General features: G+C 38.8%; 1 protein-coding gene across 3 annotated transcripts in view; it reads left to right on the top strand.

Moving 5' to 3' along the window:
- The first annotated feature begins 1,439 nt into the window (after positions 1-1,439).
- The window catches only part of LOC137291494 (poly [ADP-ribose] polymerase tankyrase-like), a 47,979-nt gene continuing 23,569 nt past the window's right edge, over positions 1,440-25,849 (top strand). For all 3 annotated transcript variants that reach the window (XM_067822852.1, XM_067822853.1, XM_067822854.1), the window contains exons 1-26: positions 1,440-1,555; positions 3,589-3,681; positions 4,212-4,722; positions 5,212-5,493; positions 5,825-5,995; positions 10,186-10,356; positions 11,214-11,310; positions 11,412-11,529; positions 11,859-12,043; positions 13,036-13,093; positions 13,752-13,868; positions 14,421-14,552; positions 15,313-15,387; positions 16,152-16,315; positions 16,740-16,849; positions 18,143-18,252; positions 18,638-18,794; positions 19,046-19,254; positions 20,060-20,159; positions 20,935-21,059; positions 21,487-21,534; positions 22,159-22,287; positions 22,866-23,021; positions 23,399-23,500; positions 23,916-24,108; positions 24,734-24,933. In XM_067822852.1, coding sequence (XP_067678953.1) covers positions 3,667-3,681; positions 4,212-4,722; positions 5,212-5,493; positions 5,825-5,995; positions 10,186-10,356; positions 11,214-11,310; positions 11,412-11,529; positions 11,859-12,043; positions 13,036-13,093; positions 13,752-13,868; positions 14,421-14,552; positions 15,313-15,387; positions 16,152-16,315; positions 16,740-16,849; positions 18,143-18,252; positions 18,638-18,794; positions 19,046-19,254; positions 20,060-20,159; positions 20,935-21,059; positions 21,487-21,534; positions 22,159-22,287; positions 22,866-23,021; positions 23,399-23,500; positions 23,916-24,108; positions 24,734-24,933 — 3,735 coding nt within the window. In that variant the 5' untranslated portion in view covers positions 1,440-1,555; positions 3,589-3,666. The remainder of the gene's footprint in view (positions 1,556-3,588; positions 3,682-4,211; positions 4,723-5,211; positions 5,494-5,824; positions 5,996-10,185; positions 10,357-11,213; positions 11,311-11,411; positions 11,530-11,858; positions 12,044-13,035; positions 13,094-13,751; positions 13,869-14,420; positions 14,553-15,312; positions 15,388-16,151; positions 16,316-16,739; positions 16,850-18,142; positions 18,253-18,637; positions 18,795-19,045; positions 19,255-20,059; positions 20,160-20,934; positions 21,060-21,486; positions 21,535-22,158; positions 22,288-22,865; positions 23,022-23,398; positions 23,501-23,915; positions 24,109-24,733; positions 24,934-25,849) is intronic.

The following is a 25,849-nucleotide window of genomic DNA, read 5'->3' on the forward strand; positions in this document are numbered from 1 at the left end:
ACATGGGTTAGTGCCGCCGTCTTAAAGCTGGAATATTTTGGCTCTAGACAACGAGGGAACAAACCAAACATCAAAGGGTCGTTACAGGGTTGTAGGCAAAGAGAATTGTTGCAAACTATTCAATGATTGCACGAAAATCGCTAATAATGATGCTAGGAAACTGACGGATTGGTGGCGTTTGACGTATTTGATCATCCATTAATTGAAAGTGAGTGAGGTCGGTGACTAAGAGTGGGCAAATGATTTACGCAGCTTTCAGCAATATTCAACTAACATGTGCAGGTTTTTGAATGAATGATGATATCATTAGAATTGAACTAAACCTATTCATCTTTATCATCCCGGTCATGTTTGTAATATTAGAAATGATAATACCGTGAACTATTGTTCAGCAGGGAAAACTGTTAGTATAAAAGATACGGTGCGCGACGGAAGTAATATAGAATCAGATACAAAATGACACGTGTACATACAGTTACACATTGATACATACAGGTTCCAACATACATTTACAAATTGATTCTGTCTAAAACAAACTATACAGCCAAATATAACTATCTCATTGAAAGAAGGATGTAGTATAATAGCCTGAATCGGATAAATGGTTTAGATATATTTGCGGAAATTTCAGATATTTTGCAAAATAAAATTCAAATAACATTATGACTGTCTCGGCGAAAATATTTCACTCGGCATGATCATTTAGATAATGTTTATAAAATGTTGGAGAAGAATTTTAGAAATTTAGGAACAAGAAATGTAGCAAGTCTACATCAAAGTGTTTAACTCGGTCTAAGACCAACGCATACATAGGAATGGTTGACGGACCACATTGATCCCTACCATCGATGTTGTTATAGAAACGTGTACAGAATTATCACATCACAAATAAGAGGCCAGTTATAGCTGTACGCATGTGTGTAATAGCACAGGGTATATATACAACTTCAAGGGTTTCACTATTCCGGACCTGTGAAGATCCGGGTTAGAATTGATCTTCAGCAACTCATGCCTGTCGAAAAAAACTTGGTTGAGACATGTCGACGTCATCGCATTCCAATTGCGGAGATTGATGCGCGTGATGTTGATCACTGGATTGCCTAGTCCAGACTCGATTACTTACAGACCCCCACCATATAGCTGGAATAGTTTTTGCGGTGTTAAAAGTCAAACAATCAAAACACATAAAGACACAGCGGTGGGTTGTCGCGTCAGGACGTCGGCCAAGGTGGTATACTAGCTTCCCGTAAAGCTTTAAAACCCAGGTCCCGAACAGCAAAGTAAGGCGACATTCTCCCGCTGAAAACTGAACTGTATAGTACTACTGTGACTCTCCATGACCATTCAAGAATCGCTGTTTATTTTCCGGGAGGTGGACAACAATGGACGAGTTGTGACATGCCAGTTGTGGCATTCGATCCAATCAGCGAACTCAAGTCGATATAAATACCCTACCACTCAGTACTTCCGCTAGCAATGGAGGTATAAGCTTTGTAGAGATGTCTCATTCACAGTTTCTAAATACGACTACTGTATGGAAACACAGCTCCAATAGGTAAGGCGAAACCACAAATGCTACACTCATCACATGTAATCCTAAGTATGTAAGTGACAGAGCTGCATTAACACACAAAATGTGTTCCCTTCCGTGATCGGCGAGGCACAGTTCTGCTAAAACTCGGACGGAACGGTTGTCACAGAATATTGTAGTTGATATTGTTGTGTGCAAGGTTGAGAAAGGTTATTTGACCAAGCAGTTAAACAGTCGTCTTCCCTGGTTTTGCCCTTGAGGGAGTGTGGCACTTTGTGCACCTTTTACTTCATAACACCGCTGTGTAAGTGACCGAGACATCAGCATGCAAAATGTGTTACCTTCCGTGATCGACTGGGCACAATTCTATTAAAACTCAGACACACAGGTAGCCATAGCATTTTGCAGGCAATATTGTTGTGCGTGAACTTGTGCGTGCATGGTTGAGAAAGGTTCCATCAAATAGTGTTAAGTCCGTCGTGCTCTCTTTGTTTTGCTCTTGAGGGTGTGTCACTTTGTGTACCTTTTATTGCTACTGATATACAGGTTACATTGACATGCGTCTCTACTTCATATTAAGGGTGTTTGTGTTCATATACCGTGGAGATAGGTTGACAGACAGATCTATTCAATAAAGAGGCCTTGGGCCCGTGATACATACTTACGAACATACTTACAAACATATAATAAGCCGGATAGAAACATTACAGTGTACCCGTAATGCCTGCACGACAAAGTGCTGATGGATTAATAGTGTTGGCTCTCAAGTTCCATACTATATATAGATACAATTACATACTATGCAGGGTAGAGACGTTACTGTGTACCTTTAGTAACTGCAAGGCTAAGCACTGGTGGGTTAATAGTGTTGGCTCTCAATTTCCATACTTTATATAGATACAAACATGTACAATGCAAGGTAGAAACATTGCATGATGTCTGTAAATTCACCATATCTTTCGACACATAATGAGACCTAACATAGAGTATAAGCAGGTATATATATTTCTTTCTAAGAAGCTCATCTGCAATGAAATATTTTTTCCTTAAATTTACAAAATAAACAAATCCCATCCTTAAATTCTGTATTCTTATTGTAGCTACCAGTTTCTATAGCAATACCATAATTTTGGCATCTAAATCTAGTCACGTAAATGAAAAGTAAGATCTAAAGTAAAAAGGAATGCCCCCTGACAAATGTAACAAGACAGACTGCAGCGCTTGAGTAATTTCCAAAGAGCACAAGAAACATAATTTTCCTCGTCAAAAAAATACTAGAAACCAACTATTTCACATCGAACCAAATGAAAAATAAGGCATGTGACGCCAGTCATGACTGCCATTAATAGCACTACATTTATCATCAGTAAAATTATCAAAGTATGTCAGTTTAAGTAAATACAAGAAATCGCAGAGTGCCTAAACTGGCACTGACGTTTGGAAAGTTATGTGGTTGTAATCATCAAGGTTTTCACTGGAGGTTACAAGGTTACTTAATGGTACATGTAAGTCGTTAGTGCCGGAGACATATTTGCCATCAAGTAGAATGCTGATTATGATGGATATTCCCCCCCACATAAATACATGTATTCCACAAGACTTGCAAATTAGCCTATGGGCATCCTAGCGTATGACGAACAAGAGGTAGGGTAGTAAATGGATTTAAGATTTGCGTGAAATTTGGTTATTGTTTTGATACCATGACCATATCAAATTTGTCATGTCATGTGTTCTTAATTGGTAATAATTATCAGTTATCTTAGATGATCTTGTCTTCCTGAATTGTGTAAAATGCATAAACAGAAAAGCAGCTGATGATTAATCGTCCACATTCTTCAAACAATTATGTCATACAGTTTAAATCAGTTTGCATTTTGTACAAGGTGAAAATGTCTCAGAAATTAATGTTACGTCGTTTGTGAAGGATAAATGTAATATGGTCTGAAGTACTGAATTTAATTTCTGTTCCTCCACATTAGTTTTGGTAGCTTTATGTTGTGCATGTTAGTCTTAGATTACAAAGCGATAATTGGTTGATACTGTCTTTTTTCTTTCAGATATAAGACATTGCTTTGGAGAATATGAAGTGGAAAGTTCTTTGGAACTGGTGACTTTTGTCATTACCCTTTTCAGTCATGATTCCTTCATTGGTGAGTACGTGTGGACCTATGTAAAACAATCAAGTGCTTTTCTACTGTTATTACATTCTATTGTGCAGTCACATCTATGTATAGAACTTGTGATAGAGTGAGTTCCTTAGTCACCATTGTCGCCATAATTATCGGGTAGACACATGTTCCTTAGACACGATAGGATATGATGGTCAGTGGTCTGAATCCAAAATTCATCCTCTTTAAATTTGTGGTTTGTCAATGGTATATGTCCAGGGCCTTCATCCCTTTGATCATATTGCCAGTTGTTATCTAACTTGCTTTGAAATACTGTTGAGAGCAATGATAACATTCACTCACTCTTTTTGTGAACCACATTTGATGTGACAGTGCTCCCAATATAAGTGTTCGTAGTTCTGATGAAATTAATGAAATGCTTTGATGTAACTTTGCACAGATGTAATATCTGAAAGATACCAATCTGAAAAATGTAAAATGTTCCGAATACATACCACTGTAGAGTATGTGGCTATAAGTTGATGTCATTCACACAGTTCATATTTCTCCAGGTTAAACGACTGTCTAGCAGACTATCAATCACGAAACAGACCAGTGAAAAAGAGGACAAGACGGATAAAGCTGATGGACGTCCTTCTTTGTCTCGTCAGTCCACCAAAAAACTTGATACGAATGATGAGGATAACTCAACTGCAGGAACGTCAGACTTGCGACGAAGGTCAGCTTCCAACAAATCGCGATTGTCAAGACGACCCACCATTCAGCTGGACAGTGAAGATTCAGCGACTAAAAAGACGTCCCGCCGAGCGACATTTGAAAAAAAGAAGTCCTCAGAATCTGATGCATCTGCATCAACACCAACTAAGAAATTGTCCAAAAAAATATCATCAGCTGGTAAAAATATTTCCTTGACATCAAAACCTGTTCTAGCCGGTCGAGCACCATCCTTGACTGCCAAACACCCATCAGTGACAACACCGAGTAAGAAGGTGACAAAGAACCTGAATGAGAAAACACTGTGGTACCTTAGAGGTACCTATGTTACTGTCAGGAATGAAGATGGTAAGTAGCATCAAAAGGCCAACTTCCGAACTTCTCCCATTGTCAGATTTGTCCCCTGCTTTGTGAAATATAACCAGGAACCGTTGGTTGGCCGCTAAAAGATATGTAGGATCCCACATTTAGGAAACATTTGCTTTTACATGAAATGCTTCAGGAACGTAAACTGGATTTCACCTTGGTACCTTTGGTGAACAAATTTGGAAAATATGCCTGAATCTTAGAGATTAGTTTAAGTTTATAAATCCCAACTTCTTAATTATAGGTATCCTCCTCCTTCAAGGAGTAACTATATAAGCTTATGTACCAAAATGTTAAGTTTAAGATAAAGAACTTGAAAGTTTGGAAGTCAGCGCCATACTGGTGCTTAGTTTTGCTGAATATAGGAAATTACTGTCACCAATGACCTAAGACCTTTCCTTCCCTCTAATGATGTTACGAAGTGCTGTTTAATTTGCCCCAGGTCACTCACATTGTTTTGCTTGTTTCTAGGAGGCTGGTTTCTGTGTCGCCTTCAGACCAATGTTTACAACACAACCAAGACTGTCAAGATCCGCTGGTTGTCCCCGAAATATGCATCTCACACTAATGACTATTTATTGGACTATGCAGATAAGATTGATCCTGGGTGCATTCTGTTTAATGTTCGTGTATCAAAATTAGGAAAAGTGTATTTGCTGTGTGATGAAGATCGTCTGGAGGCTGATAAGCTGTTGAAGGTTGTGGAGGATGTAACTAAGGGAAACATAGCTGCTGATGACGTGGACAGTGACAGTAAGGGGCGATAATTCTTCATTGTGACCAAGCCAGACTTTGGTCAGTCAAATTAAGAGCTAAATGTTGTCACAGTACAAGCAAACATTCAGACTGATGTCATGTTTCTTTAGCTATTCCGTCCACTGACTATTCAGGAACACATCTTAGATCACATAGAAGAAACGTGACTGAGATTGGTTCAGCCGTAATGAACTTTTTTCAGATTGTTATGTATGGCAGTGCCAATATTTCCCCTCTGATTAATGACAGGAAGTCCTTAATGTACGCTAAAATAGGATATGTTAGGCATCACTGACTGTTGTACCATGTGTATTATATTTCCTTGCAGTTGAAGAAGTTGTGCAGATTGAACCTCCTGCAAAGAAGAGGAAGACAGAGAAGAAAGTCAATGAAGATTCAAAGGGGAAGAAAGAAAGGATAAAGGGAAAAAAGGAAAAGGCACCAACGTCTAAGAAAACATCAGGAGAGAAAAAGAAGAAAGAGCTGAAGGAAAAGAAAGGTGAACATACTTTTTTTCATATTTCAGTGAAGTGTGTGGAATTGCGTATAGGGGAAATCTCACGCTTTCTGATTGATGTTGATGATAATGTGTTTTTCTAAGTATTGCAGCAAGTGTATGCTAGTGTACCAGCACTCCTCTTGTCAATACCTCCATGTGTCAATACACACACACATATATATATATATATATATACTTGTACAAGAAGATACTGTTGCACGGAGGATATATACTACTGCAAGGAGGCATTGATAGTGCCAATACGACCTTACAAAAGCACTTTCTTGTGTCCATACCTGCCAACAACACCTGAAGATCCTGGTACATGGATCTGTTCCTCACATGGGTGCAATATGTGAAAGCATTTGCCACCTGCCGTGCTATTGCTGGGGTATTGCCACATGTCTTAAACCATACTCACTTTTTGTACCTGTGCAGCAGTGCCTTGTACCTGGACATCCCTGAGCCAATTTTTCCTTGCAGTAGCACCTTCTTGTACAAATACATACCTGTATCAATATATCACAGCAGCAACGCCTTCTCGTACCAGTATGTATGCAAACAACACATTTAAAAGAAACTGACTCATATAAGGAACCGTATTCTTTTCGTCCCGTACACTTGATTAATATTTTAGTCAAAATGTGCATGAATGAACAAAGGTTATGGCAACCGGAAACTAATGGGTCCTTTGAGTCCGTTACAGCATAGCATACTGCAATACCACCTCATTGTGCCAATACCTCCTTGAGGGTGGTGAGGTAGCCAAGTGGTTAAAGCGTTTGCTCTTCATGCCCACTTCATCACCTATCGAATAGCCACTGGGATTATTGCTATCAATAAAGGAAGACAAACTAAAATGAGGTTCAAAGTTTTCAAACAACAATCTATAGTACATATCTCTTGAAGTTCCGGGAACTATTCCCCACATGGGTGCAATTTCTTTAACCTATGTTCTAATTCTCTTCGATAAAACGAACGTAAAATATTTATTCATGTACAACAAAATACTTCGCATGGGTAATGCCTACCGCAGCCCACGGGCGAGCAGCTTTATTAATGCAGAGCATACAAAGAGCCGACAGAGTACTATAGTACATCTCGTCTGCACCTTCAACCTGTACCTGGAAAATAAGCAAATTCAACACCAGAAAAAACTGCATACGCATACTAGTATATGAAGTATACTACATATTTTCATGCAATATTTGTTTCATTATTATTCTTCATGTTTGTATTTAAATGCAAGATATGAAACTAAAATACATATCTCCAATTCCTTGCATCCTCGATTTCGGGTCAGGTCCCATCTCCAGGTCGCTCCATGTCATGTAAGATCACATCAGGTGAGACCGCTCCTCCTTACATCCGAACCTCAGTACTTCACTGCTATTACAAATAGCAATACTGCGTACATGAACCATCCGGCTTGCAATCCAGTATTATCCATATGGATTGAAGATTCAATACTGAAACTTTCATAACTGTAACATATTCCAGTACACTCGATTTAAGAAAGGTGCTCGCCGTGTTGTACGAAGACCTCGAATGACCGAACTCATACTCAATCTCACCACGTCACCTTCGCCACGTGGCCCAAGCACAGATCTCACGTGCAAAACACCTTTGCTGCAGTAGGCAAGCTCTACCGTATTTAACCCACAATAAACTTCTTTTTAACCAGTTATCACCCAAGATCTTTTCCAATGTTTGTACGTTCAGATTCCTTACTAGTGGCCCTGGAAGTGTGGAATCTTAGTCGTGTGTCAGATTCGGGATCCCGATTCCGAAAAAATATTCAGTTCGGGATTCAAATGCCGAAACCCGAATATGAAGAAAAGTCTAACTTGAGACTGAAATATGGAAAAATGTAGGTTTAGGTGTTCATGTTTTTACGATACCCAGGTTTACTAGCGGCCCCTAGTACCTTAGAAGGGGTGAGATAATGCATATTGACACTGTTGGTCATAACTCCGAATCTGAACAAAATATTCAGATTCGGGACTTGCATCCCGAATCCCAAAAAAAATTTCAGATTCGGGATTCAAATGCCGAAACCAGAGCATGAAGAAAAGTCTAACTTGAGGTGGAAACACAGAAAAACGTATGTTTTTGTCTTCATGTTTTTAAGATTTGAATCACGAATCTGAAAAAAATGTCCATATATACATAGATATATAGATACACAGATACATACATAGATACAGGGATAGATACATAAATACATGCATAGATGCATAGGTACACTGATACATGCGTAGATACATAGATACATTCGTGGATACATACAGAGATACATACAGACATAAATACAGAGATACATACATACATACATACATACAGAGATACATACAGACATACATACAGCCATATACATACATAGCTACATACCGACATGCACACAGAGATACATACAGACATACACACAGACATACATACAGAGATACATACATACACATATGCATACATACATACAGACAGACATACATATATATATACATACATACATACATACGTACAGAGATACATACAGACATACAGAGATACATTCAGAGATACATACATACATACATACAGAGATATCTACAGATATCTACAGACATGCATACAGACATGCATACAGACATACGTACAGACATACGTACAGAGATACATACAGACATACAGAGATACATACAGACGTATATATGATACATACAGAGATACATACATACAGAGATACATGCATACAGACAGACAGACATACGTACAGAGATACATACAGACATACAGAGATACATTCAGAGATACATACATACATACATACATACATACATACATACATACAGAGATATCTACAGACATTCATACAGACATGCATACAGACATACGTACAGACATACGTACAGAGATACATACAGACATACAGAGATACATACAGACGTATATATGATACATACAGACATACATACATACAGAGATACATGCATACATACATACATACATACATACATACATACATACATACATACATACATACATACAGACAGACAGAGACAGACAGACAGACAGAGACAGACAGACAGACATAATGTAATGCAGAATCTAGAAAAGAAAAATCTGGAGTGTGAACAGAAATTCATATTCAGGATTTGAGTCTAGAATGTGAAGAAAAAGTATTCAGATAAATCCCGAATCCCGAATTCATTTCTAACTGCATGTTGCTGTTCAAGGTTAGTACCTTTGCAAAAGAAAATATTCAAATTATCGGACAAAATGATAAAATCAAGAGAACACAATTATTTGCAAAACTGAAGGTAGTGGTATAAACCGCCACAAAATGAAAAGACTTCATACAGATCGATGAGATTTCCATGTTATGGAGACATTACTTAAAGACAAAATCGGAAAAAATCCAGTTGTATTCCAGGTACTTTTCACATACATCTATTTTCACATTGCCACAGTCATCGGATCCAAGACTGTCTCTTCAAAAATCCCAGACAATAGTTCCATTCTCCGTAGTCTGGACTTAAATCAAACAGCAGAACCATTCCATAAACATCATTTGTTACAGATTTATTGCCTTGCCTTGAGGCACTTCAAATTTTCACTTCGAGTCTGCCCGAACAGTTTAGAACTCTATTGTATACTGTGTGTACTTTTCAAATGCAAGAGATATCCATTCTGAAGCGATAATCTGAAAGTTCTGTTTTCCCGCGTGAGCAGCCCTCTCACTGTTAACTACTTCAGGGAAACTGACCTGTATCATAAATCGTAACAGTGGGTAATATGAATTGTTTGATTTTACATTTGGTGCTATGACTTTTCTGCTTGTAATGTAATCAATAAAACTGTTTTTGGGAAACTCATTTGAACTTTGTACTTAAAAGATGTATACGCATGCGGACTTGGCTTGGTCTTATCGCTATATGGTTTAAACAATGCGACGTGATCAACTCAACTCAGCTCTTCCTCATACCAGGATTTTTTTACTTCATACTCACTCTTAAACAGCGCTTGAGTCATACAAAAGTTTTATGAGTTTTAGTACAGACCCAAGGAGGAAAGTCGCCAAAAGGTCAGCTCAACTAAGTATACACCCAAAACATTCTGTTCCCGTGTTCTGGGACAATCTAAAACACCTTAAAACATTCGTCCTGCATATCTCAGTAATTGTGCTGTACCATATGTCTGATGTTTCCTTGCAGTTGAAGAAGTTGTGCAGATTGAACCTCTTGCATGGAAGAGAAAGATTGAGGGGAAAACCAAGAAAGATTCAAAGAGGAAGAAGGAAAAGATAAAGGAAAAAAAGGAAAACATACCCAAGTCTAAGAAAACATCAGGAGAAAAAGACAAGACGGAGCCGAAAGAAAACAAAGGTGAAATTATATTCTTTTATATCCTTACCAAGCTGAAAATATTGGGCCCTTTGAGACCTTTACGACCAAAGTTTACTGTAATACCACCTCATTGTGCTAATACCCCCTTGTAGTATCCTTATGGGTGGTGGGATAGCCAAGTCGTTAACGCAAAATTCATCATCTATTGAATTTTCACTGGGATTACTCCTAACAATAAACGAAGACAAATATTTCAAGAAACAATCCAAAGTAGATGCTTGTTGGAGAGTACTATTCCCCACATGGGTACAAGCTCATTTCTGGTGTCGCCTGCCATGATACTGCTTGAATGTTGCTAAGAGTGAGTGAGGGAGGTTAGTTTTACGCCGCACTCAGCACTATTCCAGTATATAGAGGCGGTCTGTAAATAATCGAGTCTGGACCAGACAACCCAGTGATCAACAACATTAACATCATTAATCTGCGCAATTGGGAACCGATGACATGTGCCAACCAAATCAGCGAGTCTGACCACCCAATCCCGTTAGTCGCCTCTTACGACAAACACAGGCGCCTTTTATGGCAAGCATGGGTTGCTAAAGGCCTATTCTACCCCGGACCTTCACGGGTCGAATGTTGCTAAGATGCACGCATGCACGAATGCAGGCACCAGGACCTTCATACTACCTCCTCGTGCAGGGTCCCAGTGATACGTCGCTCTCCTGGTGTTAGTTCATCTTTGTAACATAAGGACCTCCTCACTACTACTTTATGCCTCTGAAATTTACTGTATCGTTGTGTGTCAGTACCCTGTTGTACCTTATATCAGGAGTATATTGCTTAATGATCACTCTTAGATATGGCTTGAGTCCTCTAGAAGAGGGGTTTTGTTTCAGAGCCTAAGAAGAAAGTTGCCAAAAAGTCAGATCATCTAACTCTACATCCAAATCCATCTGTCCCCGTGTTCAGAAAAGACCCCTTCTTTGAAACAAAGTAAGTTTTACATAAACGGTTCATTTATTTAGCTATTTAGATTTTATTTCACCGTTTGTTTATTTGTGTAAGATCAACTCAAAAACACCTTTTGTATACAGCAAATCAGTGCCCTTTGTGTCCAAGTACGCCCACTCCAGACTTGCATTCCGAGCTGTCTACATGAAGGATTACAAACTGCTTGAGAAGTTGATCAAGGATACGGAAAAGATCAGATACGTAAGGGTTGTTGATTGAATAGATTGATTTTGTAAAAACGTAAATTTCCAAAAAATCGAAAATGCTTTAAACCTAAATCATAAAGAATTATGTCATTGTGTCAGGTGGAAGTTAAGGAAATGAATTTACAAACAAATGACTTGTCAAATAAGTGAATTTGAAGCAGATTTGCCCAACCATTACTTTAGACCTCACTAACAATCGTCTCCATTTAAACACAACCGTAAGTAATTTAATTTGTGTTACTTATTTCAGTATTTCACTTCAAAGACAATTTAGATTTTACCTTTTTCGATTTTGTTTCGTGATGTTCCTGCTTACAATTTCAGCTTTCGCATTATCGGAGTACTGCTGATGAGACGACAGCACTAGACCTGGCAGTGACCTTGAAGGACAAAGAGGCCATGAAGATCCTCTATAAGGACTACTTCGGGAGTGACAACAGCACCTTGGAAAGACGAAAGAAACGCACGTTGCCTGACAAAGTCAATGTTGCAAAACTAGAGACTGGATCGTAAGTCCGCAGGGATAAATTTTCAAGGTTCCAGGTTTACCAGACAAGAATGAGCCTATTATCAAACATAAAACAAGTAAATTTAGCACAGATTAACGACACAAATGCAAGCAAGGAAACATAATACAATAAAATGTATATAATTTGAAACATTGTTCCAAAAGTATACTAAAACAGAAACTGGATTCAGAAAGGAGGAGAAACACATCTCTCGTGAGTTTATGTCCTGATTTGTTAGCCTGGCATCCATGTTGTGTTGTGCATCGTGCACCACAAACATGTTCTCCTTAAGAACCACAGGACCAAGGAAGCTGAAAAATTCAAATATATTTTCACCAATTATCACAGACGACTTTGTGCGAAGAATGACAATTTGGTATGTGTGTAGTTATTAGTGAGGTTCCAGATATTTGCTAAGTTCTTCTGATTCTTTAAAGTTTAACCTTAAACCTATCTTTGTACTTCAACGAAAATGATAACTGATACTTTCAATATCCATTATTCAGCTTCTTCCTTCGAAAACGTAATAGGATGTTAGTACTCGTGCTACATTTTATTTGTTTAATATGAAATTTGACTGCTATTTAGTCTTCAGTGTGATCATTTTCCTCAGTTCTCTCAAACTACATGTCTTCAGGTTCCAGTACATCTTCCCCTCCGAAAACACTGGACCAGTGAAGATAGAACCTCACCCGTAAAGATGACCTCTTGTTCTGTGCAAAAGGGTTCAAATTATATAGAAAGACCTCTGTCCATTACCATCCTTTGACCATTGCTCAGTCATTACTATTCAAATTGTTCAACTGTTTTCAATCACTGGTTGTGGATTTATTCTGACCTTGAATACCTGGGAAGAAAGGCATGGTGCACCGAATGCAGACTTGAAACAGAGGATAATTGCTGGGAGATTTGTGACATGGATACTCCAGTGATAACTTCGGACAGTTTCCACCCCTTATTCTACTGTTGATTTTGTGTGTTTTACACTTTAGATCACTGGATGTCGCTCACAGTCGGGGCAATAAAGAAGGGATCAATGCCCTTACAAAGGTAGGTGACAGTAGTGCATAGGATGTTAAGAAGTTGGAATGGTCAGTTTAATGAAAGTACCCAGAAGGTATGAATGGGAGACGACTGTTTAGTGCTTGGTAGCAATATTGCAAAAACATAACATCAATAGTCAAACTGCATTCCAGCAATGTCACAACAATATTACAGCTATGTAAACACTATTCCTGCAATATAACAACTTTCATCACCGTATCCCTGTAATTTCATAGCAAATGTTCCAATAATAGGTAAGCAGTATCACATCTATTTGAGCAATATTCCCTCATTGTAACAACTGTCACCACAGTACCACAGCAATATTCCTGTAACGTCACAGCAGTGTCGCAACAAAGGTACAGCTGTATCTCCACTATATTCCAGCAGTATTCCTGTTGTGGTAGCATTATCGAATCAACATTACAGACTTCTTAGAGGCAAAAAAAAAAAAATAAATAAACAACAAAAATTTAAAAAAAAAATCGAAATAACAATAAATAAATAAATAAATAAATAAATAAAAAAAAAAAATAAATGGATAAATCCCCATGCTGTCATAACACACTGACAGGACAATGGGCAACTGTTATATACTAGCATCCCCATGGTGAGGCCACCATTTTCACTAGGCCGATTTCAAAACTTATGCATTTGGTTGCAGGATTTGTCTGATATGCAAGAGCAGAGGCTTCCATCATCCATCATGACTCAAATGTTAGCAGCCGGTATCGATTTCGACACCATGAAAGATGTTTTGACGAAAATGGGCTACTCTACAGTACGTACCAGTTGTTGACGCAGTAATAAAGACAATATTCATAAAGGGGCGGGCATTCGGTTGAAGGTGGCGGTGACAGTCAAACACAAGCTGACGCTATGGACGAATAATTACGATTGTCGTGATACAGCGTAATGACATACAACACGACCTGTGGGAGTTGTGAGCGAAGTGTTAAAATACGACGTTCCATTCAAAATTTTATATTGGCTTAATATAGCACTTTGGGTAAATGAACCTGAATATTGAGTGGAGAGGTAATCTACATGTAATCATGTAGTGTTTTTAAAACAAAATAAATGAATTGAAACTGGTATCATTGATATTTTTCAACAATCTTTACACTGAGGTAAATTTGATTTGTTATTGTAACAAAGACGTTTTCCTCATTCAAGGTGAGATGTGTCATTAGCTTCATGTCATTGAAGATTTAGAAAATTATCAGTTTTACACGTACTCTTAATTCTTTACGATCCTAACTCTCCTACCTGGCATCCAATTATATGGATTTTCTAACCCTGGAGTTACTGGTATTTTCTGTTTAATCTTTAGTATGAACAGGCGCTTACGAACATCGATGTGGCTCTTCAGCATGGGCATTACAAACTTGCTGAAGCAATCATGCAGAACATAAGAAAGGAACATCCACAACTATTCAGAAAACTGTCCAGTCTTCACTACGCGGTAAGAATCACATCCACCTCACTAGTCTTGTCAATAGAATGTCGTTCAGGAGAGCAGAACTGTTTCAACCCAAGGCTGTGTCATACCAAAAACTTTGAAAAATGGTCTTTATTAATGGATCAGATATTAATGGAATAAAGCAGTGATTGTATGGACAGAGGTGTTTCTGTGTGTGGTGTATGCTAAACTGCACCACTGGATCTCTGATAGTTATTTCTACGAAACTGCCTCCAGACTGATAGGAGGTGCTGCATATGTGGAATCACTTTGCCATGTAACCTGTTAGTAAAATAACACTGAAAAACAACATTCTATGTCACATCGTTTTCTCACCATTATGGCAATCTTTGATGGTATGATAACTATAAAAAAATCCTTTGTGTAATTTGATGTAACTGTAGTGTTCAAGAGTTGAAGATCAGTAACATGGGGCTTTAATTTGATGTTTCATGGGAGGGGGAAGACTTCAATGAATGCAGGGACGCTCCTTAATTTTACACATGGTTTGTTAATGCGTATATGCGTATCGAATTTAGTCAATATTGTTTTCTTTTCCACACATTGCACTGTTTGATATCACCGTCCCGACAGAGCGGAGACACAAAACATGAGCAAGGTATTTTCAGTCATATACCTGAAGTGAGGTACAGTGTGTCAGTTCCCTCCCATATCTTGCTAAATCGGTCATTTTACTGTATTATTGTTCAAAGTGGTGTTAAACTAAACCCTCGTACTTTCACTCACTCTCGTTTGGCCACAGGTTCTCTCGTCAGAGAAGGAATTGACTAACTGCCCTCCATCACAAGTCAAGCGGGGAATCAAACTGGTTAAAAAGGTGATTTTCAATTTAGGTAACGACAGACTGCGGACTTTATTCAGGATGTGTATTCTCTTAATGGTGTCTAGACCTACTGTTTTATTTATCTGGTTACGTATGTACCCGGAACATCTCAGGTCTGGAGTGTGCCAGCTTGTGTTAAAAAGTACTTTATGAACAAATAGTGTCAATACTGATTCTCAGTGATCTTGTCATACCTTTCACGTAAGTTTGGTCGTTTACTCCCAGGACAATTATCATTGACAGATAGTTGTGACTGTTTATTCTATGGTATTGATGTGGTATATGTATGCTAATTGTGGAAGAATCTAATGACTCTAGGTTTGAGCTCCAAGTTCAGCAGATTGTAATACTTTGGTCTCTTCAACGTGTGGAAAACATCTCTAACACTCGTCATTTTCTATTTGAGTTGAATGTTCAGGAAACATTCAGGGGCTGTGGGGTAGCCTAGCCTGTCACTCATCACGCCGAAGACCCGGGATTGATTCCCCACATGAGTACAATATGTGAAGCCCGTTTCCTGTTTGTCCCGTTGTGATATTGCTGGGATGTTGTTAAAAGCGGAGGAAAAAAAAGAAGAATTCACTCACTCTTCAGACTGGCACACAACTGATTTTGTCAGAGCTGGTTTCCTCCAAAACGCCTTTGACTTTAATGACCAGGAAACAGGCGTTAATATGAATAAGTAATTCAGTTATTATTGTTTATGTTAAGTTGAAATGCTGTCAAGTGGTGATGTACCAACTCATTCGCTCAAACAGATAACTCCCATCCACATTGCTGCCTGTAACCCGAACACAGCACTCCTAGACCAACTGCTGGTGATGGAGCCCGACTTCAACATCGCGGACACGTCTAAACGTAGACCCATCCACTTCGCTGCAGGCTGTGAATCTACAGCCCCACTGGAGTACCTGGTGGGAAGGTCAGTTGACTCGGGTATTTTCTTCAGCATATCCACGTCACGGAAGACGCTGATTTTCCGTAAATCGTAGCATGACTTGCGTGCAGTTTAGGTTAACTGGTGGTTAACGTGTTTTCCACAAAAATCAGGGACAAGAGAATAATGATTTTTCAATTTTCAATGACAGGTGTGTGAACTTCTGGTGTCTAAACACGCTCAAAAAGTGAATTTGTTATTGTGCATAAAGTACACGTGCAAAGCACGATATGTAACATCAAATTTTATGCAAAGTGCTTCGTATTATGTTTAGATTGGTTTGCTTTTAAAACTTTTTTAATAAGGTTATTTTATGCGAGTTTGTTTCATGCAAAGTTACTTTTCTTCGTTAGTAGGATACATGTTGTGACATTTCCGCATTGAGCATAATCTGTTATTGTTGTTGTAGGGGGGCCAACATGTATGACTGCGACCACAATGGAGAGACTCCTCTACACTTTGCCGTCCGCGCAAACAGAATTGAAAATGTGAAGTATCTCCTGCAACAAGCCAAAAACAGTAAGTCAGAAATGCATTAGCGACAATGTTATATGTTGTTAAGGTAACTGTCGAATAGGCAGGCGTTTGTTTTGTTATGTGTTTGAGGTTTTTTTTAAATGGCAGGGTAAAATACTGTTTTACTAGTTAGTGTTGCATTGGAAGCATGTGGTGTGTTTCGTTGTCGCATTGGTCAGTGCGTTATTTGAAGCATGCGCGTTATGAGTCTTGGGAAGCACCATGGTGTATTTGTGTTGCATGGCAAGCATGAATGTTACTGGAAGCATCTTTGTATTAAATTTGAAGAATGTGTTGCGTTTTTGTTTTATTGGAAGCATGTGGCGTGTGTTGTTTTTTGTTTTATTGGAAGCATGTGGTGTGTGTGTTTTTGTTTTATTGGAAGCATGTGGCGTGTGTTGTTTTTTTGTTTTATTGGAAGCATGTGGTGTGTGTGTGTTTATGTGAATCCTGTGGTGTGTTTTTGTTTTATTGGAAGCATGTGGTGTGTGTGTGTGTGTGTGTGTGTGTGTGTGTGTGTGTGTGTGTGTGTGTGTGTGTGTGTGTGTGTGTGTGTGTGTGTGTGTGTGTGTGTTTGTTTTATTGGAAGGATGTGGTGATTTTTGGTTGTTTTGTTCTGGAAGCATGTGGTGTGTTTGTGTTTTACTGGAAGCGTGTGTTTTGTTTGTGTTTTATTGGGAACGCATGGTGTGTTTGTTGTATATATCTAAGTATCTGGTGTTTTTTGGGAAACATCCGGTGTGTTTTATTTGAAGGATACGGTGTGTTTGGGCTTTACTGGAACATGCGGTGTGCATTATTGGAAGCATTATGGCAACGGGAAAGAAATGTCACGTGTGACTTGATTAACACATGGTCCTGTGGAGACATGTTGTCAGTATCATCCGAATGATATCACAGTAATAATTACTAGGTGCCAGTTAATGTATATGGTCACAGTTACTTCTACGTCTGGAGATAATGTCTTACAACTGATTTAACTTTTATCAAAGTTCTTAGATAGCACATGATGGAGAGTGTAGACTGCACATATGGCCAATCAGTCGACCTTGGTTACAGAAAATTCTTACGTGTAAAATTAACTGCTGGAAATGTGTATCCCTACTTTACTGAAACTGGAAATTATATGCAATGCCACGTCAAACACTATCTGCGTGACATCTCGTACATGTCTCTCCAAACATGCACATGCAGTCGCGCTCCTCCAAGACAATGAAAATGTCCTTATCATGGGTTAACTTGTGTACGAAAGTGAAGATCTATCATGAAATGACTATATGAATGTGTTTTTCTTAGGTATGAGTGACGATGATCCGATCTTTTTGCGCTTTGGGGTCGGAGGTCTGAATCGGCCAAATAAGGCTTCGTACACGCCGATGCATATGGCCACAGCGAAAGGCTATTTGGTAAGTCAGCTTGCTCACCATTCTATTCTTCTTTTTATCTCCATCTAAAGGAGAATCTTCTCGAAGTATATACTGTAAAATATGTTCTTAGTTCCTAGTTATGTAATATTAGTATTTTATGTGACATAAGGTGAAATGTTTTATTTTGGGATGTGTATCTTTTGGTTCTGCAATGAACTTTTGATCTTCATGTACCCTCGAGTCTATTGAAAGTTTATTTCATACGTTTCTCCACAAACAGTCTTATTTTGAAGCACAAATGTATCTGTTGAATTCTGCTTGAAGTTCTGCTTTTCTCTGTTAAGTATGTTCAAATGCTCTTCACAAACTTTCTCACCTCACTCTGTACAAATTTGGAAATGTATTTATACGTTGTTTGTTGCAGTCAATTGTCGAAGTTTTGGTCAGTTATGGAGCCAAGGTAGATGTACCACTGAGCAATTCTTGCTTTAAGATCACACCCCTCGTGATGGCCGCTCAGTACGGCTTCCTGGATACACTGAACTTTCTTCTGGATCACGGGGCAGTAGTTCAACGGAAAGGTTCGGTCATTTGGATTGAAGGCTAATCATCTAATCAGTTGGCTATGTCAAAAATTCAGTTTTGGGGTCTTACGCATTTTTTAAAAAAAAATAAAACAAATACTTGAAAACAACCTTGAATACATGACATAAAAACCTAACTACATTTACTTGTTCTGCAATGAAGAAGACATTGTCTTTGAATATAAATTATGGAAATTATGAAGCAGTGTTGCCTGAGATTTGGAAGTCTTACCCTAAACTGTTCTCAGACGGTCTGGGCAGAACAGCCCTAATCCATGCTGCAATGAATGGGAACACAAATGTCTTGTCCTACCTACTAAACATTGGCTGCAACCCCAACCTGTGTGACAACTCCGGCAACTCCCCCATCATGTATGCTGCAGCATATGGCTGGTACTTCTGTGTAGAATCTCTGCTTGGTGCAGGAGCAGACGTCAATTTAGGCAATGATTGGAAGGTGAGTTCATGACCCATAGGATGATATATACTGTAACGCTGGTATAACTGGGAGGTGTTGATAACAAAGAGACTGTCATATACTGCTACTCTGACATAACTGGAAGGTGTTCATAACCCAGAGACTGTTATATACTGTTATTTGGTACAACGTGAGTGAGTGAGTGAGTTTAGTTTTACGCTGCACTCAGCAATATTACAGCCATATGGCGGCGGTCTGTAAATAATCGATTCTGGACCAGACAATCCAGTGATCAACAACATGAGCATCGATCTGCGCAAATGGGAACTGATGACATATGCCAACCAAATCAGCAAGCCTGACCACCCGATCCCGTTAATCGCCTCTTACGACAAGCATAGTGGCCTTGTATGGCAAGCTTGGGTTGCTCAAGGCCTATTCTACCCCGGACCTTCACGGGTAACTTTGGTACAACGGCAGTGAGATGTATATCTAAATTCTCAAGTATTGCAATGCAATCCGATATGGCCATACCCTTGTCTCATCCATTGTGTGCAAGGAATTTGAGTGCAAGTATGTCTTTTTCTTTGACGCGTTGACAGGACAAAATATAAAGAAGTGTATGACAGTTATGAAAAGCAATGACCAATAGAGACTTGTTATGGTAGATGGTAGATGGTAGATGGAAAAATGTAGCAGATATTGACTGCTGACATTGTCTTTCTTGTTTATGTAGAGAGAAGGGTGCTTGATGGTAAAATCTCATTAATTCAACTTGAGAATCATGTGACTTCATGAATCTCACCATACAATGATGATCAGATGTCTGTTTTGTCTTCTTCAGACCACACCTCTCTCCATCGCCTACATGAAGAGCCATTTTGGCATTGCAAGCCTGTTGTTGACAAAATCGGACGCTGATGTCAACTTCCAGGATGACCAAGGTAGGCCATCGAATTACTAAGATAACTCTAGTAATAACACTGCATTTGTTTATTGAAATGGTGACTTTTAATTTTAAATTGGTTTCCAGAATTTGTTTGTTTGTAGTTATTATTGTAGGTGTGACTGAACGAAGTGGCTGACTCGGCTTTATGAATTGGTTAATTGTGGGACTTTCACTTTATGTCACTCAATGATTTCTATGATCCTTTCTCACTTATTACCTGGTTTGTCATAAAATAATTGGAAATATTGCTGAGTGTGGCACTAAACAATCTGTACGAGCAGATGACTATCTGGTGAAATGTAAGAAAGGTTCACTCAGTCCTTGTTGATGCTGAGATCTTCACACTTTTCCTTATACATTGTAGGTGTGGAATATCAATCACTAATGTCTCTGTGCTTAGTTATTCGTGTTGTCATATAGCTGGAATATATCTGGGTGTGAAATTTGAAACAATCTCAATTCAACCTGAATGCCTAAAGCAAGGAGCTGATCATCCAATGGGGTGTACCATGGTCAAGATTTTCTGTCTTGAATTCAACTATGTTAGTGTTTTGAGAATTAGAGTTTATGGCATTATCCAATTCATAAGCAACCCAGGGAAAAACAGGACTACTCTATAAATGTTTTGATTTAATTTGACCTCAATTAGTGATGTTTCTACGACTACTACATTTTATTACGTGTAGAAATATTGTATATTTCATCACGTGAACAAATATTGTAAGATATTGACAGTGATGAATTTTCAGATATATAACTCTCTGTTTCAGGAATGACCTTGGTGTCTACAGCTGCCTCCAGCGCCCTGTACCCAGACCTGTATGACCAGATGGTTTATCTGGTGAAAGACAAGGCAGCTAGCTGCACCTTTGTGGATGTTGACGGTTGCACACCTGTGAGTTGTAAACACTTGCCAGTATTGATGAATGTAGACATGACAGATTTGGGTGAAAGATCGTCCCATCAATGTCAGTTTCTGAGACATGATTCAACCTCTGTAGACATGAACCTTTATGGTTGCATGTATCTTTACAAATCCCACCACATGAATATTCTGTGGCATGTGTATAGAAGGTCGCTTTTAGGCTGTTACAGAGTGAGTATTGTATTATGCTGCTTTCAGCAATGTGCCAGAAATATGGTACGCCAGAAATGGGATTCACACATCAAGTATTGGAATAATCTTTTCAGAATGGAAATATACAGTTTACTTACTTGCCAACATCCCTAGTTAGGCTACTGATTCAGCCACATTTGTTTCCATTCCCCTATACACACGCTGTTATAACAACAGACATAATGTACTGTCTCTTCTGTTGCAGCTTCATCATCTGGCCCGAAATAACATCCTCTTGGGTGGCACACAGGCAGTGAGTTACTGGGTAGAAATAGGTATTGGGATGGGAGCTCGCAGTTCAAGTGCGTTGATACGTATCCAGCGTCCAGTCATTATCACCAGCTCAAACGCCAATAATTTGCCTCTGAAATGAACATATTTGTAGAAATAATAATCGTAAAACATAATTTAAAAAGGGGGCCCTGAGAGTTTATTCGTTTTTAAATGATACTGAGGAAGTCAAAATTTTCCACATATTCTAGACTTGCATTGGCTGTCTTAGGTATATTAGTTTCATTGCTGTATGGCAAACTAATTTGCTACAAACAAATTCTCCATTTTGTTCTCCTACTCTGACAACACAGGGTCAGTTGAATGTCATCGTTTTTAAATTCATATATTCTTACCCTGACATCAGGTCTGAAGGAAACTAAATATTACATGAATAACAGCATATCTTCTTATCCTCACACCATGGTTGTTGACGATATATGATCTGACTGTGGTGTATGACAGCATTATTAAATTATCCGTCACCTGTATGTGTGTTATCGGATTAGACCGATGACTATGCCATTTTTTGGGTCAGTGTATGATAATTATGTCTACATATGGTGTGTACCTGAATGTATGCCATGTCTCAATGTCATAACTACAGACTCCAGAGCCGAGTGATGAGGCAATGGAGACAAGTGTTAAGATCGCCAAGTTGCTGGTGGAAAATGGCTGTGATCCAAAGACTGTCGACAAGAACAGAATGTCGGCTATCATGGCAGCTATGAGAACTGTAAGTTAGGCTTTTATAAATTGTTTGTTTTTCATGTTTACCTATTTTAAGAGAACACAAACATAGCGAAATACAAACCAAAATGCCACCGAACACGTTTTCAGTTCACGTAATTGCTGTAAAGTTACCTTACATCATTGCCTGTTTGTTAGAATTTCAGTATTTAGAAGCTCTTTTTTTAACATTTTACTGTTCACTATATGGCTAGGTTGGCTACCCTACCGCTGTATTTTGGCATGTTGGGTGAAATTCCTGTAATTGAATGACTTGAATGGCGTATTTCGTTCATTTTCATTCCTCTTTCACATTTCCATCCTTTTGGTTTCTGCACAAAGGCATGGTATAATATGAAATTGTAGAACACAAAGATTTGTCTTCAAAGGGTTGCCTGAGAGGATGAGGCCACCAATACCGTGAAAAGATTACGTTGGTATAACCTTGCTGTGTGGAACATTTACCCTGCACATAGCTGGAGCCAGTGCTCAGTGATACAACATGCACGAAATTCCCATTCCTGACACTTACTTTTGTCTTCTCATTGTAATCAAGTCTAATTCCTCTGTTGTCTTTGCTTCAAGGGCAACGTTCAACTAGTTGAGTTTCTGCTGAAGATGGGCAGCCCAATTTTTACAGAGCTAGACAAAGTAGGGGACACCATCCTCCATTCTCTGTGTCATGATCACATGGACTCCATGAAGGACTATCTTACTGTCCTCAAGTGCATTGTTTCAAAGGTGAGCTTCACATTTCTACTCCATGAAGGACTACCTTTATTGTCCTCAAGTACCTTGTTTCAAAGGTAAGGTTCTCATGAATGATTATCTTGCTGTCCTTAGTGCATTGTTTCAGTGTGAGACCTGTGAAGATTTGGGTTTGAATTGAATGTTCAGTAACCCATGCACGTCATAAGAGGCGACTAACAAGATGGTCAGGTTCCCTGACTCGTTGACTCATATCATCGATTCCCAATAGCGTAGATCGATATTCATGCTGTTGATCACTGGAATGTCCGTTAAAAGACTCGATTATTGACTTGCCTACAGTTATCTCTTAGACACCGATGTTATAACCCTGAAGTCAGCGTAATATAATGAGTGGCCTTTCCAAACAGGATGCAACGCAGAAGAAAGCTTTCATAGAAATGGCGAAGACCTACTGCAATGATGGCAGTACTCCACTGCTGGCTGCCTGTCAACAGTACAGTGTCTGCAAGGTAATGATACTTTTACAGTATATTTACATGCAAATTATTTTAAAACCTTCACTTACTCCATTCTTAATCCTCATACCACTCCAGGGAAATAAATGGTCAGTACCTACTGAGTATCTTTGTCCTTGGAGGAACGCATGCTCTCTTCTTGGCTGGCTCTTTGTCTTAAAAGATTGATCAAATTTATGCTTATGTTTGTCAGACAAAATATCTGATCCAGAAGGTATTATTTCAAGACTACTTTTGATTGTTAAACAATAAATCAATGAACTGAAGCGAACAGACTGACAATGGTATTTTAAGATATCTGTAGAGAAAATGACACTAACCAGAGTAATTGCTCGGTTATGTTTGTCTTCCATTCAAATCTAGCTGTTATGAGTGCACAGGGCAGAAATTTTGTAAATGTTTTCTGCAGAAAAGGTCGAGTTATTCTGACAGTGAGGACGAGAAGACAACCGGGAGGTTATTGTGGAAACGTGGACGTGATTTCATCAAGTATCTTATTGATGAACTGAAGTCTGACGTGAATGCCGTCATGTGTGAGAAACGTTATGAGAAGGAGGAGGACAAGCCAGAGAAGGAAGAGGACAGATACCAAGCTAACTGGGGTAGGTGGCTGAAGAAGGCTGGGTAGGAATTGAATTTCTTTGAAAAAAATAGGAAATGGCAGGAAGAGGTCGGAAATGACTAGTGGGTGACTGAAAGAAAGAGAAACTTGACCAGAAACGGATTGCAGGGATGGAAACTGACTGCACGGGTTTGGAAATCGATGGGATGACTGAGAACTGTATGGAAGTGTTGGAAAATGGAAAGGATAGCTATGATCTGTGATCTGAGAAAGGAAGGGTTTGAAAATAGATGAAGGGGCTGGGAGGCGACAGGGAGGGATGGACTGGATAGGATGCTTGTGATTTCGTTTTGTGGGGTAGGGTGTTTGCGACATTACAGGTAGGGATAGAAAATGAGTGGAAGTGGATAAGACGACAGTGAGTGGAATTTACAGGAAGGGTTGGGAAATGGATGAGAGTACTATGTTTTGAAAGGAAGAGTTAGAAAATGAATCCAAGTACTGAGAGCTGGAAGGGTTGGGAAATGGCCATTATGGAGAGGAAGATTACTTGGGGGACAGAATGATCATCGAAATAGTTCGTAGTAGTTTTATAACTGTTTTATAATGAAACTTTAAAAGTGTTTCTGAGAATTAGAGATGAGCTTGATTTTATTGTGTCTCAGGCAAATGGTCGGTGGCAGAAATGCTGGCAGATGTCGAGTCTTGTGAGTATTGTGGTTCACGAAACGGAATGGAAGAAGAGTGGCCAGCTCTCCGAATGATCCTGAAGTACAAGCCCGACATGAATACTCGTGACTGTGATGGGCACACAGCACTAACGAGGGCCGTTATTTTGAAAAATGTAGTGGCAGTTCGTCTACTGGTGAGTACTCATGGAATATGCTTGAGACATGAACCCCTGGCATTGAAGAACATTTGGTATAAAACGATGTTTTGTTAGTCATGTGAGATGTGAGCAAGACTGTATTTTAATTCATATCTAGAATAACAGCACTACTTGCAAATGTGGCTTTCTCGAAACCTTGTACCTCTCGGTAGGATTGCAATCCTGAAGACATTTATTCTGCCAACAATAAACCACTTATAAACCCTACCCACCCTATCAAATGACGTCGTTCATGACCTAGACCTATTATGATATACTTATTCCAGTTTCAAAATATGCTATGCAATGCTAAAAAACGAAGTGGGAAAATGAGCTTGAAACAGATATAAGTGAAAAAGAATAGAAATCATATCAAAAAATATTTCGAGCTCATACAAACTCTGACTCTGACCTACCTTTGCTTAAGGTGGGGTCTGTAGAGAGTAAGTAATGCTCATTTTGTAAAAATTGCACCAGAAAGCGGTAGTAATCTCTTTCACGACTGGCAAAATATCGAAAAACATATGCAATCAATTTTCTAATTGGATAGAAAATCAGATATCACATTGAATATCGACAAAACAAACATCATATTTGGATTTTCTGAAAAAAGGAACGATGTCCTTGATAACCTGATAACAGTTATCAAATTTACTCTTTTAAAATACGAACATCTACTTGTACACCAAACATTGATATGATCAGAAATGAAATATATAAAGTCTATAGTATCGACAGAACACATGCCATCTCTTCTAACTTTACCAAATTTGTTGGATTTTGGTCTGATTTTCACCAATTGTTTGATTAATACTAGGGTACAACCAACTCCTTTTTCTACCATGTCATTTGTTACAATATATTTGCCATACTCTGCATGGTTATATTTGACCTATATTTGATGTCATGTTTT

This window comes from Haliotis asinina, chromosome 7 (assembly GCF_037392515.1).
Source record: "Haliotis asinina isolate JCU_RB_2024 chromosome 7, JCU_Hal_asi_v2, whole genome shotgun sequence".
NCBI lineage: Eukaryota > Metazoa > Mollusca > Gastropoda > Lepetellida > Haliotidae > Haliotis > Haliotis asinina.